Source organism: Salvelinus namaycush, chromosome 8 (assembly GCF_016432855.1).
Source record: "Salvelinus namaycush isolate Seneca chromosome 8, SaNama_1.0, whole genome shotgun sequence".
In the NCBI taxonomy this organism is placed as follows: domain Eukaryota; kingdom Metazoa; phylum Chordata; class Actinopteri; order Salmoniformes; family Salmonidae; genus Salvelinus; species Salvelinus namaycush.
This window is the reverse complement of record NC_052314.1, coordinates 55136820-55150080: the sequence shown is the minus strand read 5'-3', so window position 1 is coordinate 55150080 and position 13261 is coordinate 55136820. Positions and strand designations below refer to the sequence as shown.

Genomic DNA, 13261 nt, shown 5'->3' with positions numbered 1-13261 from the left:
TAAACTCCGATTTTTTTTTATAAATATGAACTTTATCAAACAAAACATGCATGTATTGTGTAACATGAAGTCCTATGAGTGTCATCTGATGAAGATAATCAAAGGTTAGTGATTAATTTTATCTCTATTTCGACTTTTTCTGACTGCTATCTTTCGCTGGAAAAATGGCTGTGCTTATTGTGGTTTGATGGTGACCTAACATAATCGTTTGTAGTGCTTTCACTGAAAAGCATATTTGAAATCGGACACTTTGGTGGGATTAACAACAAGAATACCTTTAAAATGATATAAGACACATGTATGTTGGAGGAATTTTAATTATGAGATTTCTGTTGTTTGAATTTGGCGCCCTGCACTTTCTCTGGCTGCTGTCATATCGATCCCGGTAGCGGGATGCAGCCATAAGTTAACAGGCAAAAGCCCAAGAAGGCTAGCGTAGCTTGTTTTTACTATCAATACCATAGAAAAAGTGAATTGAAACTAAAAGTCTTCCGAAAGCAGCCCCTTTCATCCTTAAATGACAGAAGGATGGAAAGAGAGATGGGCCCAAAAAAATAAAAAAAATAAATGAGACAGATCAAGGCAAAGCGAGAGAAAAGGAGAAAAACAACGAGACACAGAAAGAGAGACAGCGAGAAAGCCGGGATAAGCCAGTGTACTGTACTGACCAGCATCTTCTGCAGGAAGCGGAGGTAGGACCTCTCCTGCTCCTTGAGGTGGGCGATGAGGTGGGTGAGGCGCTCCACGTTGGCCGGGATGTCCTTCTTCTCCACCAGGTCATCCCTCATGGAGCTGGCCTTGCCGATGTACTCCCGGATCTGAACCAGCTTGCTCACCACCTGACAGGGACACCAGAGAGTGTGAGGGTGTGTGAGGGACAGGGTGTGTATGAGATAGTGTGACAACAGAGAGAGAGAGAGAGCATGTGTGCGTGCAGGTCTGCGAGTGTAAATGATAGAGAGAGCGAGACAGAGAAATAGTGTGAGAGAGCGCGGATACCAGGCCGCTCACTGCAGACTGAGCTAAACGAGGGCAGAACTCACTTGGGAACCTGCGGTGGTGGCATATTTTTTTTTTTTAATTGCCCTCAATACACACTGGTTTCATCGTCATCTTGCTCGCCTAGGCTCCCATCCTTGTTCTACCATTTATTTTCTTACAGGAGCGAGAACACAGCACACCATGTGATCGTTTGCAGACAGTACATGACGATCAGTTCAGTGCAAGCATACTTGAATGGTGAAAATGCTGTTCCAAGGTATGCTATTTATATAGATTTGTCCAAAATGGGTTACTGAGTAGGACAAATTTACCCACAACTAAACTACCTTTATCGTATGCATTGTCCTGTCTGTTCTATTTTAACTAAGTATTGAAAACTACAAACTTCAATCATTTGCATTGTGCAATAAGAAGTTGATCAAACAAAACATATACTGTCTGTGTGTAGTCTAAAATAGAAGTCCTGAAAAGCCCTAATCCTTCAGTAATCCCAAGTGCCTAGACGTTGCCTACCTGGCTACTGTCGATGCTGAGCTCTCCTCTCCCATCCTCCCTAGGGGGAAGGAGCCCTCTCTCGGCCCCTCTACCTAGCCTGGGGGTGTCATTGCTGGGCAGGGAGGGGGTGAACGCGTCCCTGAGACCCAGGCCAGGGCTCTGCTTCTTGGCGGTGGCGGCGACGGAGGGGGTTGCGGGGGCCGAGGCTGAGGGCGCCTCCCGGCTCTTGTTGGTGTTGACGTGCAGCGGCAGGAACTTGAAGGGCTTTTTGTTTTCCGCTGCCAGCTCTCGCTGGTTGTTGGCTGCTGTGACGCGGCCCTGGGAGTCACTGCCGACGCTCCTCTGGGAAAAGAGAGAGCGAGGGATGTGTCACAACCTGGCTTCCAGTCTATATTACAGTAACCTGGCTTCCAATCTATATTACAGTACTATGAAACAGAACGCAGCAGAACCTCTGCGATGTAAAAAGCTGGAAAGAAGGTTATTTGGAACATTGAAAGTTTTCAACTATTCACATTCCTAAAGACAACAAGAAAAGTGTGCCTTTTTAACAAGAACAGTACCCTTCCACAACATCTTTGGTGAAATCTACACTAGGGATGCACGATATATCTGAATCGGCCAATATTAGCTAAAAATGCCAACATCGGTATCGGCCCGATGTCTAGTTCACCGCCCGATGTCAAAGCTGACGTGCATACCTATATAACATGACATACTGACGCTACGTAAAATTTGGCGCTACACATGCAACACAGCATTCCTAACCTAGCCCACACAACGTCTGCTGTGTGGATCGAGCAGTCAACAAGTCGAGCAGCCATTCGAAAGAGTAAGAAAAGTTCAGCGAGACAACTCAAAGGCGAAATCCATTAACGGCAAGATATTGGAATTTCTTGCCCTTGACAATCAACAGTTCTCTGTCGTGGGTGAGGTTGGCTTTTGCCGACTGGTTGAGCACCGGTACACAATACCAAGTGCGCTAGATTTCAGATGTTGCCCTACCGGAGTAACACACTAATAGCGTCACTGCTATTAGCTTCACGACTGACATTTGGACCGGCGATATCAACACCATGAGCATGCCGAGTCTGACATCACAATGGGTCGTCGAGGACTTCGTACTGAGGAAAGTCGTATTGCATGCTCATGAAAATGCTGGTTGTCATTCCGCTGCTGCCATTTCAATGGCATTTGAGAACATGTTTGAAACTTGGAACCATGAACACACTAGCTAGCTCCATTCGAACAACTGACTCGAGAAATAAGCTCATCAACTGCGCCTGCAGCAGACGTGATACCCTCTGTCATGGCTGTGAGAGCAAAATTGCAAGATTATGTTATAATACTTTTATTGCATCAAATGGTTGTTTTATTCAACAGAATAGAGTATTCTTAACTTTTGTGTGTGTTCTACTGAGGATGGGCCTCTGGGAGATAACACTGACAGGAGATTTACGATGAAATCTGAAATCTAGCGCACTTGGTATTGTGTGTATATATATATATATATATATATATATATATTGTATGTATATATATATATATATATATATATATATATATATACACACACACACAATACCAAGTGCGCTAGATTTCAGATGTTGCCCAACCGGAGTTACACACATATATATATATATGTGTGCGTTGTATTGACCTCTATTATTAATAAGTGATTCAAGATTTAGTTAAAGTATAACTCTGACTTGTGTGATAAGTTTGTCTCTCCTCATTTGATAGTAAAGAAATGAACCACCACATGGCACTGAAACGACTGCTTATAAAAACTGCCAACACAGGCTGTGAACAAGCGAGTCAGTGGCATTCGCTCTTTAAGGTGTCACCGCCATGCTCGATGCTATGTACAAGGACCGCTACTTCGATGCATACAAGAAACAGGGTTTACGTGAAATGTTACATACACAGCTGGACAAGATGGAAACAGACATGGTGACAGTGCGCACCGAGGAAGAGGCCACAAACAGAGAGCTGAAACTTCACTGCTTGACATGTATGATGAAATCCTGGTTGAGAATGAAACGACTGAACAAATGAACAACAAAACAGCACAGCAAGTGAAAGAAATAGGTTTTGATTATGTTTTACTGGTAATGGGGACATACGTAAATGCCAACAAAATGACTTTTTGGTCAGTGTGTGTGTAATCTTTATTTAACTAGGAAAGTCAGTTAAGAACAAATTCTTAATTACAATGACGGCCTACCCCTTCCAAACCCGGACGACGCTGGGCCAATTGTGCGCTGCCCTATAGGACTCCCAACCACGGCCGAATGTTAATTATTAATTTACATTTCACCTTTATTTAACTAGGCAAGTCAGTTAAGAACAAATTCTTATTTACAATGACGACCTAGGAACAGTGGGTTAACTGCCTTGTTCAGGGGCAGAACGACAGATTTTTACCTTGTCAGCTCGGGGATTCGATCTAGCAACCTTTCGGTTACTGGCCCAACGCTCTAACCACTAGGCTACCTGACCAATAACTAGGGTTGCAAAATTCCGTTAACTTTCTCAATTCCCAGGTTTTCCAGAAATACTGGTGTGAAAACTCCTGGAATAAGCAGGAAACCCAGGAATCTCCCAACTGGGATTTCTGAAAAGCTTGGAATTTGATTTTGCAACCTTACCGATAACTAATATTTAATTTGTGGCATTTTAAGCATTCTAGTTAAAAAGTTATCACACACACGGACACACCGGTCTAAGGCACTGCATCTCAGTGCAAGAGGCATCACTACAGTCCATGGTTTGAATCCAGGTTGTATCACATCCAGCAGGTATATTTCACTGGTCATCCCCAAAGCCAACACTTCCTTTGGCCGCCTTTCCTTCCAGTTCTCTGCTGCCAATGATTGGAACAAATTGCAAAAATCACTGAAGCTGTAGTCTTATATCTCCCTCTCTAATTTAAAGCATCAGCTGTCAGGGCAGCTTACCGATCACTGTACCTGTACACAGCCAATCTAAATGGCACACACAACTACCTCATCCCCATATTATTACTTACCCTCTTGCACCCCAGTATCTCTACTTGCGCATCATCATCTGCACATCTATCACTCCACTATTAATGCTAAATTGTAATTATTTCGCCTCTGGCCTATTTATTGCCTACCTCCCTTCTACATTTGCACACACTGTATATATATTTTTCAAAAAAGATATATATTGTGTAATTGACTGTACGTTTGTTTGTGTAACTCTGTGTTGTTTTTGTCGGACTGCTTTGCTTTATCTTGGCCAGGTCGCAGTTGTAAATGAGAACTTGCTCTCAACTGGCCTACCTGGTTAAATAAAAAGGTTAAAAAAAATGTATTAGCGTTTTTTTGGGCAGGGAAAATATTGGATATCGGTATCGGCCAAAAATGTCATATCGGCGCATCACTACTTTACACATTACCGGATGAACTATTACCCCCCTTCCAGACACCAACCCCCAACAATCACAGATGAATCCGCCAAGAAATGCATAGTTCAGAAAACTCTAAGGAGAATCCTCTCACCTCATCGAGGTCAGTGAAGTTGATCCTCTGCCGGAGACGTTCCAGCTCGGCCTGATCAGGCACCGACATCTGGGTGGTGTACTTGACGTGGGGGAATGTGTGAGGGGTGTTTGTCCTTCTCCGCCCCGTGCCAGGTGTGGACTCCGGGGAGATGTCATTGGTCAGCCGGCTCTCCGCCACGCCGCCGGCTGAGAATTTCTTCCTGTTCTTCTCCGTCGAGCGGTTGGCCTTCTTCTGCTGGATGCCCCAGTCCTGAGAGGGGACAGGAAGCTCAAAAGGGGTGTAGGGTGAAGTTATCCCTAAACACTGATCTTGGGTCAGTTTTGCATTTCCTCCCCACAAATGGTTCAGGTTAGGATTGAGGGAGGGGGAAGCTGATCCTTGACATTTACCTAGGGGAAACTTCAACCTGGAGTTTAAAAGGACAGAAGCTCATATACATGTGTTTTATGTAATACCATGTACTGCACATCATGGTTGCCCAAAGAGGACACACTACAATAAACTTGTAATACACTATTTCAAATCCATGTCTTGCTTTGGTCAGCATTGTAGGTAGATTGAAAGACTCTAGAGCTAGTCAGTGAGTGGGATGAATCCTTACTAAAGCTATAGATACCACAGTGTGAGTCATAATACCCATAAAACCTAGCGGACAAACAGGGAAATAGTTCCAACTGTTTTTGCACCATTCATTTCCCCCCCATAAGGGTTTTTAGAAACACGTCAAATAAGGACTGTGTTTCGTGTAGATGAATGGTGGGAAAATGATTGGAACCATTTCCCTGTTTGACCTCTAGGCTTTATGGGTATTATGACACCTCCACTGTGGGGCTATATATCCACAAACGACTTACGCAATCACAAAGATTTTTGTTACTTTCGCAAATCTCCAGTTAGGATTTAGCCTTTTAGTGTCCATTCTCAATGGTCCCAAATGCCACCCTATTCAGCAGTACCCTACGTTCAACCAGGACCCATAGGGCTCTGGTCAAAAGTAGTGCACTACATCGGGAATAGGGTTCCATTTGGGACACAACCATTGTCACTCTCATCTCCTCTGTACCATGTTGTTGAGCCTGTCCTCCAGGCTACTGCCGTTGGTAACGGTCCAGTTGTGCAGCTCCTGCTCGTCTGCGCAGTCGTCAAAGGGAGAGCCCCCGGTCGCCATGTGCTCCTCCGCTCCGCACCTGTTGGGTCGTTGACATGCATCGTCAGTCAACACTCTAGAACAGCTTTGGACTGGAGACTCTTTCATACTGGCATACTGTAAACAACTCATTTACTCACACACACTCACCAGGTTTTCCGTTAGCCGGTAATTGTTGGCTTTAGGACAATAAAGAAAATGAAGCCGATAAAATTATTGCCAGCCAAATTGAGCAGGAGAATAAAATAAAATCCTCACCGTGCAAAAATAATGCTTCATATTAATTGATGGAAATACATTTCACAGTCATGCTTATCGTCCATTAGGTTATTTTGTTAAATTTAGTGGAAATAAAATTGGAGTCTGCTCCCCCGCGACTGCGGCGCGGAAATACCAGCTCACAGATAACTTCACTCAACTTTCTAGAGCAGTGGTCACCAACCGGTCAAACATGATCGACCTCCAATGTACTCTGTCCACAGGAGTAACAACATTAATTTGTGTATAAAAAGAAAATTGAGACTGGCTACTTAGCTTATTCAAGCCTATAGGCAGAGGGTATCATCATTTCTGATTCTCTGTAATAATGGTATGACAATAACGCATTTTATTTTGTAAAGTCGTTTCTTGCGTCAAACAGCATTTTCAGTCACCTTGCCTGAAGGACAAGTTGATGAAGAGGTTATTGTCAAGCCCTTCATGTTTTTTTTCCAAAAGTCTCATGGAATCCTACATTGAATACCACACATTGGCTGCTACTGTAGGCTGAGAGAGAACAGCTATTTCCATGTTAAAATGTTATGGGACGCATTTTCGTCATGGTTATTGATGCTAGGCAACTCTGGCAGGCCTACATTATGATCAAATAGCCACAGTTGCCGACACACATGGCCACTGTTAAAACTAACTTACAGCAGATACAACCTCAGTGCTCAGAGTAACAGCGCGTTAGAAGTTGCACAAAATTTTCACAACTTTCAAATTTGTTCTCAGCAGATCTGAAATTTGCTCAGTGACAAAGAAAACGAGGGAACATTGGTTGTAATATATAATTTCTTACCTGCGCACAGCACACAGAGCCTATGTTGAGCAGAATATCACTTGTCAGACAGCGCTAGAGCTGCAGCAGCAGCAGCTCCTCAGCTTGTTGTTGCTGGAGTAAAACATGTACTTTAATAAGACCAGTCATTGGGCAACAATTCTAACGCAGTCACCTGTTCAAAACGGTTTTGATGGCCACAATTAAAAATATGTAATACTTTTATTTCTCAACTGGCAATTGCAACGCGCCTCCCATTTAAGTACAAAGGTAACGGTAGGCATGCTATCAGTGCGGCACCCACCACTTGGCAATGTGAGCTGGCGGCAGTATGCATTTGGAAAACATCCATAATTGTCTGAAACCTGAAGGTTTTTATTCATATTATGAGGCATGTCTTACCTTGCTACAAAGCAGTCTAGGAAAAACCTGACCATAGAAACGTGGAAGCAATTATTTTATAAAAATACTTCCTCATATGCCATTTAAACCAGCATCTCTCCTGTTGGTTTTCATATCAAATCCCAGTTATATTAGCAACCTAAGTTTCTAACAGAGATTGTCATCTCAGTCACATATAGAACCGCTGGCATCAGGTGCACTGTTTGTTTTCCCACAAATTGAATTTTAGCACATTTTTGAAAATAATGCTTTAGTGTCTGCTTCATTACAGGAGTTGGATGTTCTGTTAAGATGAATACCATAATCAAAATGTTTGTCATTCTGAGCACTGTGAGTGGACGTCCTAATGGGTTATACACACACAATGCATAACATTATAGCTCAGGAACATTTCTCAAATTGACAGCAAGTTAAAATATTTCAGGTCACTGTTGTCTGGGCCACATTTTCCAAATGGAACCCCTGACACACACACGTCAAAACAAACAAGGAAACCAATACAGAGGTGTATTTCCAAAGTAGCTACACCGTAATGACATTAACAGAGTGCATGATTTTAGAGGCGTTTGTTGCGTTCAGAAACAGCCTCAAGCCAGAAACTGTGCCTTGTTCGTCGGAATGTTCCTGCAACTAAGCAACAGTCAACATTCACCGACCTTTCCCTTATGACAAGTATTACAGTAAACTAAACCATAACATGTGAAGCATAACGTTAATAATCCAAAACACTACAGCTAGCTTGCTACAAACCAGTGTATGACTTATTTATGACATAGCTAATAGTAATAAACGATACCGATTTCAATAACGTTACCTTACCTATTGATTACGTACCTGTGCGGTGTATTCAGTCACCCACTATTAATTGGTTGGTTTGCTATTGGAGAGGTAGCAGATTGAGTAAGGATTTCTTGATGACTAACTGTAACGTTAGTTTGCCAACTTCACGACAAAAGGCACGGTTTAGTCTAGATGGATTAGCGTTAAACCTCTGCGTTGTAGACCGCTAGAATTCCCGGTAAAGTTTACGAAATTCCCTCCACTTCTGTGAGTTCGCAGGAGCCAACTGTCACTAGCAACAAATAGCCCCCCTCTGAGAACTTCTAACGTAAGAAAGTATAGGGACAAATCGATGCGGCGTATTCATAATTTGGGATACCAAATGTAGCTATGCAATTCTAAACTAGTTTACATTTGGCTTTGTCACTGTTTGGCAACATGAAGTTGAACGCCATGGTAACACTTGAGCCCCCTCTACCTTCCCCGCGAAAACTGGGGGTGAAATTCCGATAATGGAAAATACGTTGAAGGCTAACTAACGTTAATTGTTGCATTCACTGCCCTTGGGAAGTTTGAACAATTGATGTTCAAAACAAAAGCTTATGTTCAATTCGGAGGGGGAAGTACTGTCACTTGCTAGTAGGAATTACAGTTAGCTAGGAATTACAATACCTTGCTGGCACTTGCGTAGGTAACGTCAACTTGCTAGTAGCTAACGTGACCTATCTAGGCAGCTAGCTGGCCAACTAAAAACAAACAAGATTTCACAGCCTGACAAGATAGCTAGCTACCTACTTAGTTATTGTTGGCTATAACAGTTTCAAAATTAGTACACGTAGCTTGTTAAATACATTAGCTAATCATGTCTACTCGAAAATACAGCACCAACCTAGTTTTGTTTTGGGTAAGGGGGTAGCTAACTTGCTAGCGAGCTGCGTGATGATGCTAACGTTAGCTGGTGGTGAACTAGCCACTTGCCTTGGCTAATAAAATTAGTGGAAAGAAATTAATTACCTCAGTGAGTTTTTAAGAAATTATCGTCACACGTTATGATCAACGCCCCATTCTAAGAGCCATGAGAAGGCTGGTTTCTCAATTAATACAAATAAGTCGTTTCGGTGTTGTTGCTGAATCCCCTCAGTCAATGTACGCTTAACCGCACAGTGTCAGCCATTACATTCCCTGTTCAAGGAGGCGGAGTGATATAAAATAGTAGTGTTACTTGCACAAGAGAACCTCATCATCAATACTGTTATGTTTTTCCTCAAATGCACACACACAGATGTAAGGAGTATATCAAAGTGACTGTAATTATGTGTACAATATTTGTAAACAAATGTACAGGCAAAGGAACCCCTATTGAATAAGGTACTATTTGGGCTCTCGGATGGTTAATTAATGGTACGTTACGTTGCAAGAATGTCAGTGTTTTGCCTAAAAGTTTAATTTTGAACAGACCAAGTTTAATTAAATTGAATCAAATTGGCCAATGACTTACAGTATTCACTCACACTAGTGTCATGGAAATGTGTAAATATTCAAACTGTTACTAGCTGTAATTATATGATAAGCAAACAGGCCCCTTTGTGAATCAATAGAACCTACCCTTATCATCTGAGCTGAACGTTTGCCACGCACATACACATACATTTATTTTCTTCCCTAAAATCTATATTAATAATACTTTGAGACTGGAGAGAAGTATAAAAAAAAACACCGCAAGATCTGCTTAAGTTTACAGAATGACGTGCCCGACCACCAATTTACAACTACACTCTTTGCTACAACTCCATCCAGCTGGATGCTCGCCATCCGATGAAAAACACAAAAGAAGACGACAGCGCAAAAGTAGAATTGGAAGCGAGCATACATCGGTGTAGGCGAGTTTTGATTTGGAATATTCGTTGTTGGGACTAAAGCAAACCAGACGGCATCATTTACTTGTTTTTATTTTATTTACGGATAGCCAGGGGTATGCTCCAACACCCAGACATAATTTACAAAGGAAGCATGTGTTTAGTGAGTCCGCCAGATCAGAGGCAGTAGGGATGACAAGAGATGTTCCCTTGATTCGTGTGTGAATTAGACCATTTTCCTGTCCTGCTAAGCATTGAAAATGTAACGAGTACCTTTGGGTGTCAGTGAAAATGTATGGAGAAATACTTTTATTTTGGAATGTAGTGAAGTTAAAGGTTAAGTAAGGTACAGAGACCCCAATGGATTACAGTTTATTTTGGCCCATAGACCACTTTCAGGGTGAGGAACAGTTTAACATCAAGTTGTAAAATAGTGAAAACAGAATGACACGGTAACATCTTCTCTCTTGCTAAGTCTGTTATTGTATGCCCAATACAATTGTTTGTATTTCAACGATATCTGTACAGCCTTATCATTCATCTGAACTATTACTATATACGGGAAATAGATTATTATGTTGATTCCGTTTACATCACACTCACAATATCACCCTTCCAATTTGCTTTTTTTTATCTAGCCCAGCTCAAAACACCATCCAGCGGGTGGCGTTGTTGTCTATTTCTGGGCTCGCCACCCCCCTGAAAGCACAAAAGAAGACGGCAACGCAAGCAATTCTACAAGTCGAGGCGAGTTTGTTTTCGACTGAATGCCCAACTACCAGTCCTCTGAAAATGGCTAAACTACAGTCTTTGATTGTGTTTGTTAATGAACGTTTAACAGTGGCTGCAGTGGAGATTTTAGACGTTGTAGAGAAAGTGGTCGCCGAGGACCAGGAGGAGATTTCCAGATCTGAAGAGGAGAATGACCGGCTACGGAGACTAATGCGGATCACACCAGAAATAAAACTACGTAGAATAGACTCCCTCCACTTCTCTCGCGCTGTCTCTGAGGAGGAGGTTATCCCTGTGCAGCAGCACTGTGAGCAGGAATGGAACCCCAGTCTGGAGGACCCAGCTCCCATTCAGGTTAAAAAGGAACAGGAGGATCTCAGGACCAGTCAGGAGGTTGGGAAGATTCAAGGGCTAGAGGCTGACCCAGTAGAATTCATATACACTCCTCCCTGTGTGAAAAGTGAATGTGATCAGGAGGATCAACTTCAGTCCTTGACTCTTCCCCAAACGGGGAAGCACAGAGAGAGTGACCCTAAACCAGTGATTGTCAATCCACTGAAGATGTCTAAACTACAGTCTTTGAGTGTGTTTGCTAGTGAGCGTTTAACAGTGGCTGCAGTAGAGATTTTGGGAGTAATAGAGAAAGTGGTAGAGGAGTACCAGGTGGAGATTTCCCAATTTAAAGAGGAGAATGACCGGCTAGGGAGACTGCTGCGGATCACACCCGGAATAAAACGATGTAGAATAGACCCCCTCCAGTTCTCTCCCGCTTTCTCTGAGGAAGAGGACCCCACCCCCGAGCAGCAACACTGTGAGCAGGAGTGGAGCCCCAGTCTGGGGCAGGAGGACACAGCGCCCACACAGATTAAAGAGGAACAGGAGGAAATCAGGACCAGTCAGGAAGTAGGGCAGCTTCAGGAACAGGAGGCTGACATCATAGAGTTCATATTCACTCCTCCTTGTGTGAAAAGTGAATGTGATCAGGAGGATCAACTTCAGTCCTTGACTCTTCACCAAACGGTGGAGTACAGTGAATAAACCTCTAAACCAGTGAATCTCAAACCTTTTGTCACTGTGACCCACCTTGACAATCACTGTGACCCTCCAGATAATCAAGACAATGCCTCCTGCCACAGATCAGCCGCAAGCAGCGATCCAGTAGGACTTGACATCAGCCGACCATTGGATCCCAACCCACCATTGAAGAAACCCAGCACCACGTCTAAAAAACCTCTCACCGGGAAAAGATTGAATTGCAAGTGGACCCTAAGCAGGCACATACAGACTCATACAGGAGAGAAACCCTTTAGCTGTGGTAACTGTGAGAAACGCTTCAATCGCAAGGGGACCCTAAATGAGCATATAAAGACTCATACAGGAGAGACACCATTTAGCTGTGATGTCTGCGGAAGAGCTTCAGACACAAGAAGAACCTAACTGAGCATATCCGGAGTCACACCGGAGTGAAACCATTTAGCTGTGGTGACTGTGGGACAAGCTTCAATCAAAAGGTTTCTCTTAAAAGGCATGTACTGACTCACACAGGGGAGAAATTGTTTGTTTGTGGTAACTGCGGGAAAAGCTTCAGACAGAAGGTTAGCCTTAACAGGCATATGCAGACTCACACAGGAGAGAAATCATTTGTCTGTGGGAACTGTGGGAAAAGCTTTAGACACAAGGGGACCCTAACTGCGCATCTACTGACTCATACAGGAGAGAAACCATTTAGCTGTGGTGACTGCGGGAAAAGCTTCAGACAGAAGGTTACCCTTAACAGGCATATATGGGCTCATACAGGAGAGAAACCATTTAGCTGTTGCGACTGTGGGAAAAGTTTCAAGCATAAGGGAGACCTAACCAAACATGCACTGATTCACACAGGAGAGAAGCCATTTAGCTGTGATGACTGCGGGAAAAGTTTCATCAAGAAGGGGAACCTAACTGTTCATTTACTGACACACACAGGAGAAAAAACATTTAACTGTGTTGACTGCGGGAAAAGCTTCAGACTCAAGGAAAACCTACAGTCACCACAGCGAAATGGTTTCTCTCCTGTACCTTTGTGAGTCTGCAAATGCACACATTTGCAGACTCACAAAGGTACAGGAGAGAAACCATTTCGCGGTGGTGACTGTGGGATAAGCCTCAGACACTAATTGAACCTGGACAGTAATATATAGAACATCCACAAAGAAAGTAAACAGTGAAAAAATTGGATAAAATAAAGACAAGGAAGACAGAGATCAGGGGAGTATCAGGAGATGGGAATAAGAAGGCT

The 13261-nt window shown here is 43.1% G+C and overlaps 1 protein-coding gene and 1 pseudogene across 4 annotated transcripts in view; one reads left to right on the top strand and one right to left on the bottom strand.

Annotated features, from left to right (window-relative positions):
* The window catches only part of LOC120052864 (pericentriolar material 1 protein-like), a 35327-nt gene extending 25746 nt beyond the window's left edge, over positions 1-9581 (bottom strand). For all 4 annotated transcript variants that reach the window (XM_039000051.1, XM_039000053.1, XM_039000052.1 and 1 more), the window contains exons 1-5: positions 9410-9581; positions 6091-6214; positions 5025-5276; positions 1516-1839; positions 669-839 (exon numbers count right to left, since the gene is read on the bottom strand). In XM_039000051.1, the coding sequence (XP_038855979.1) occupies positions 669-839; positions 1516-1839; positions 5025-5276; positions 6091-6195 (852 nt within the window). In that variant the 5' untranslated portion in view covers positions 6196-6214; positions 9410-9581. The remainder of the gene's footprint in view (positions 1-668; positions 840-1515; positions 1840-5024; positions 5277-6090; positions 6215-9409) is intronic.
* Positions 9582-12021: 2440 nt separating this feature from the next.
* LOC120052207 lies at positions 12022-13049 on the top strand (annotated as a pseudogene).
* Positions 13050-13261: the final 212 nt, after the last annotated feature.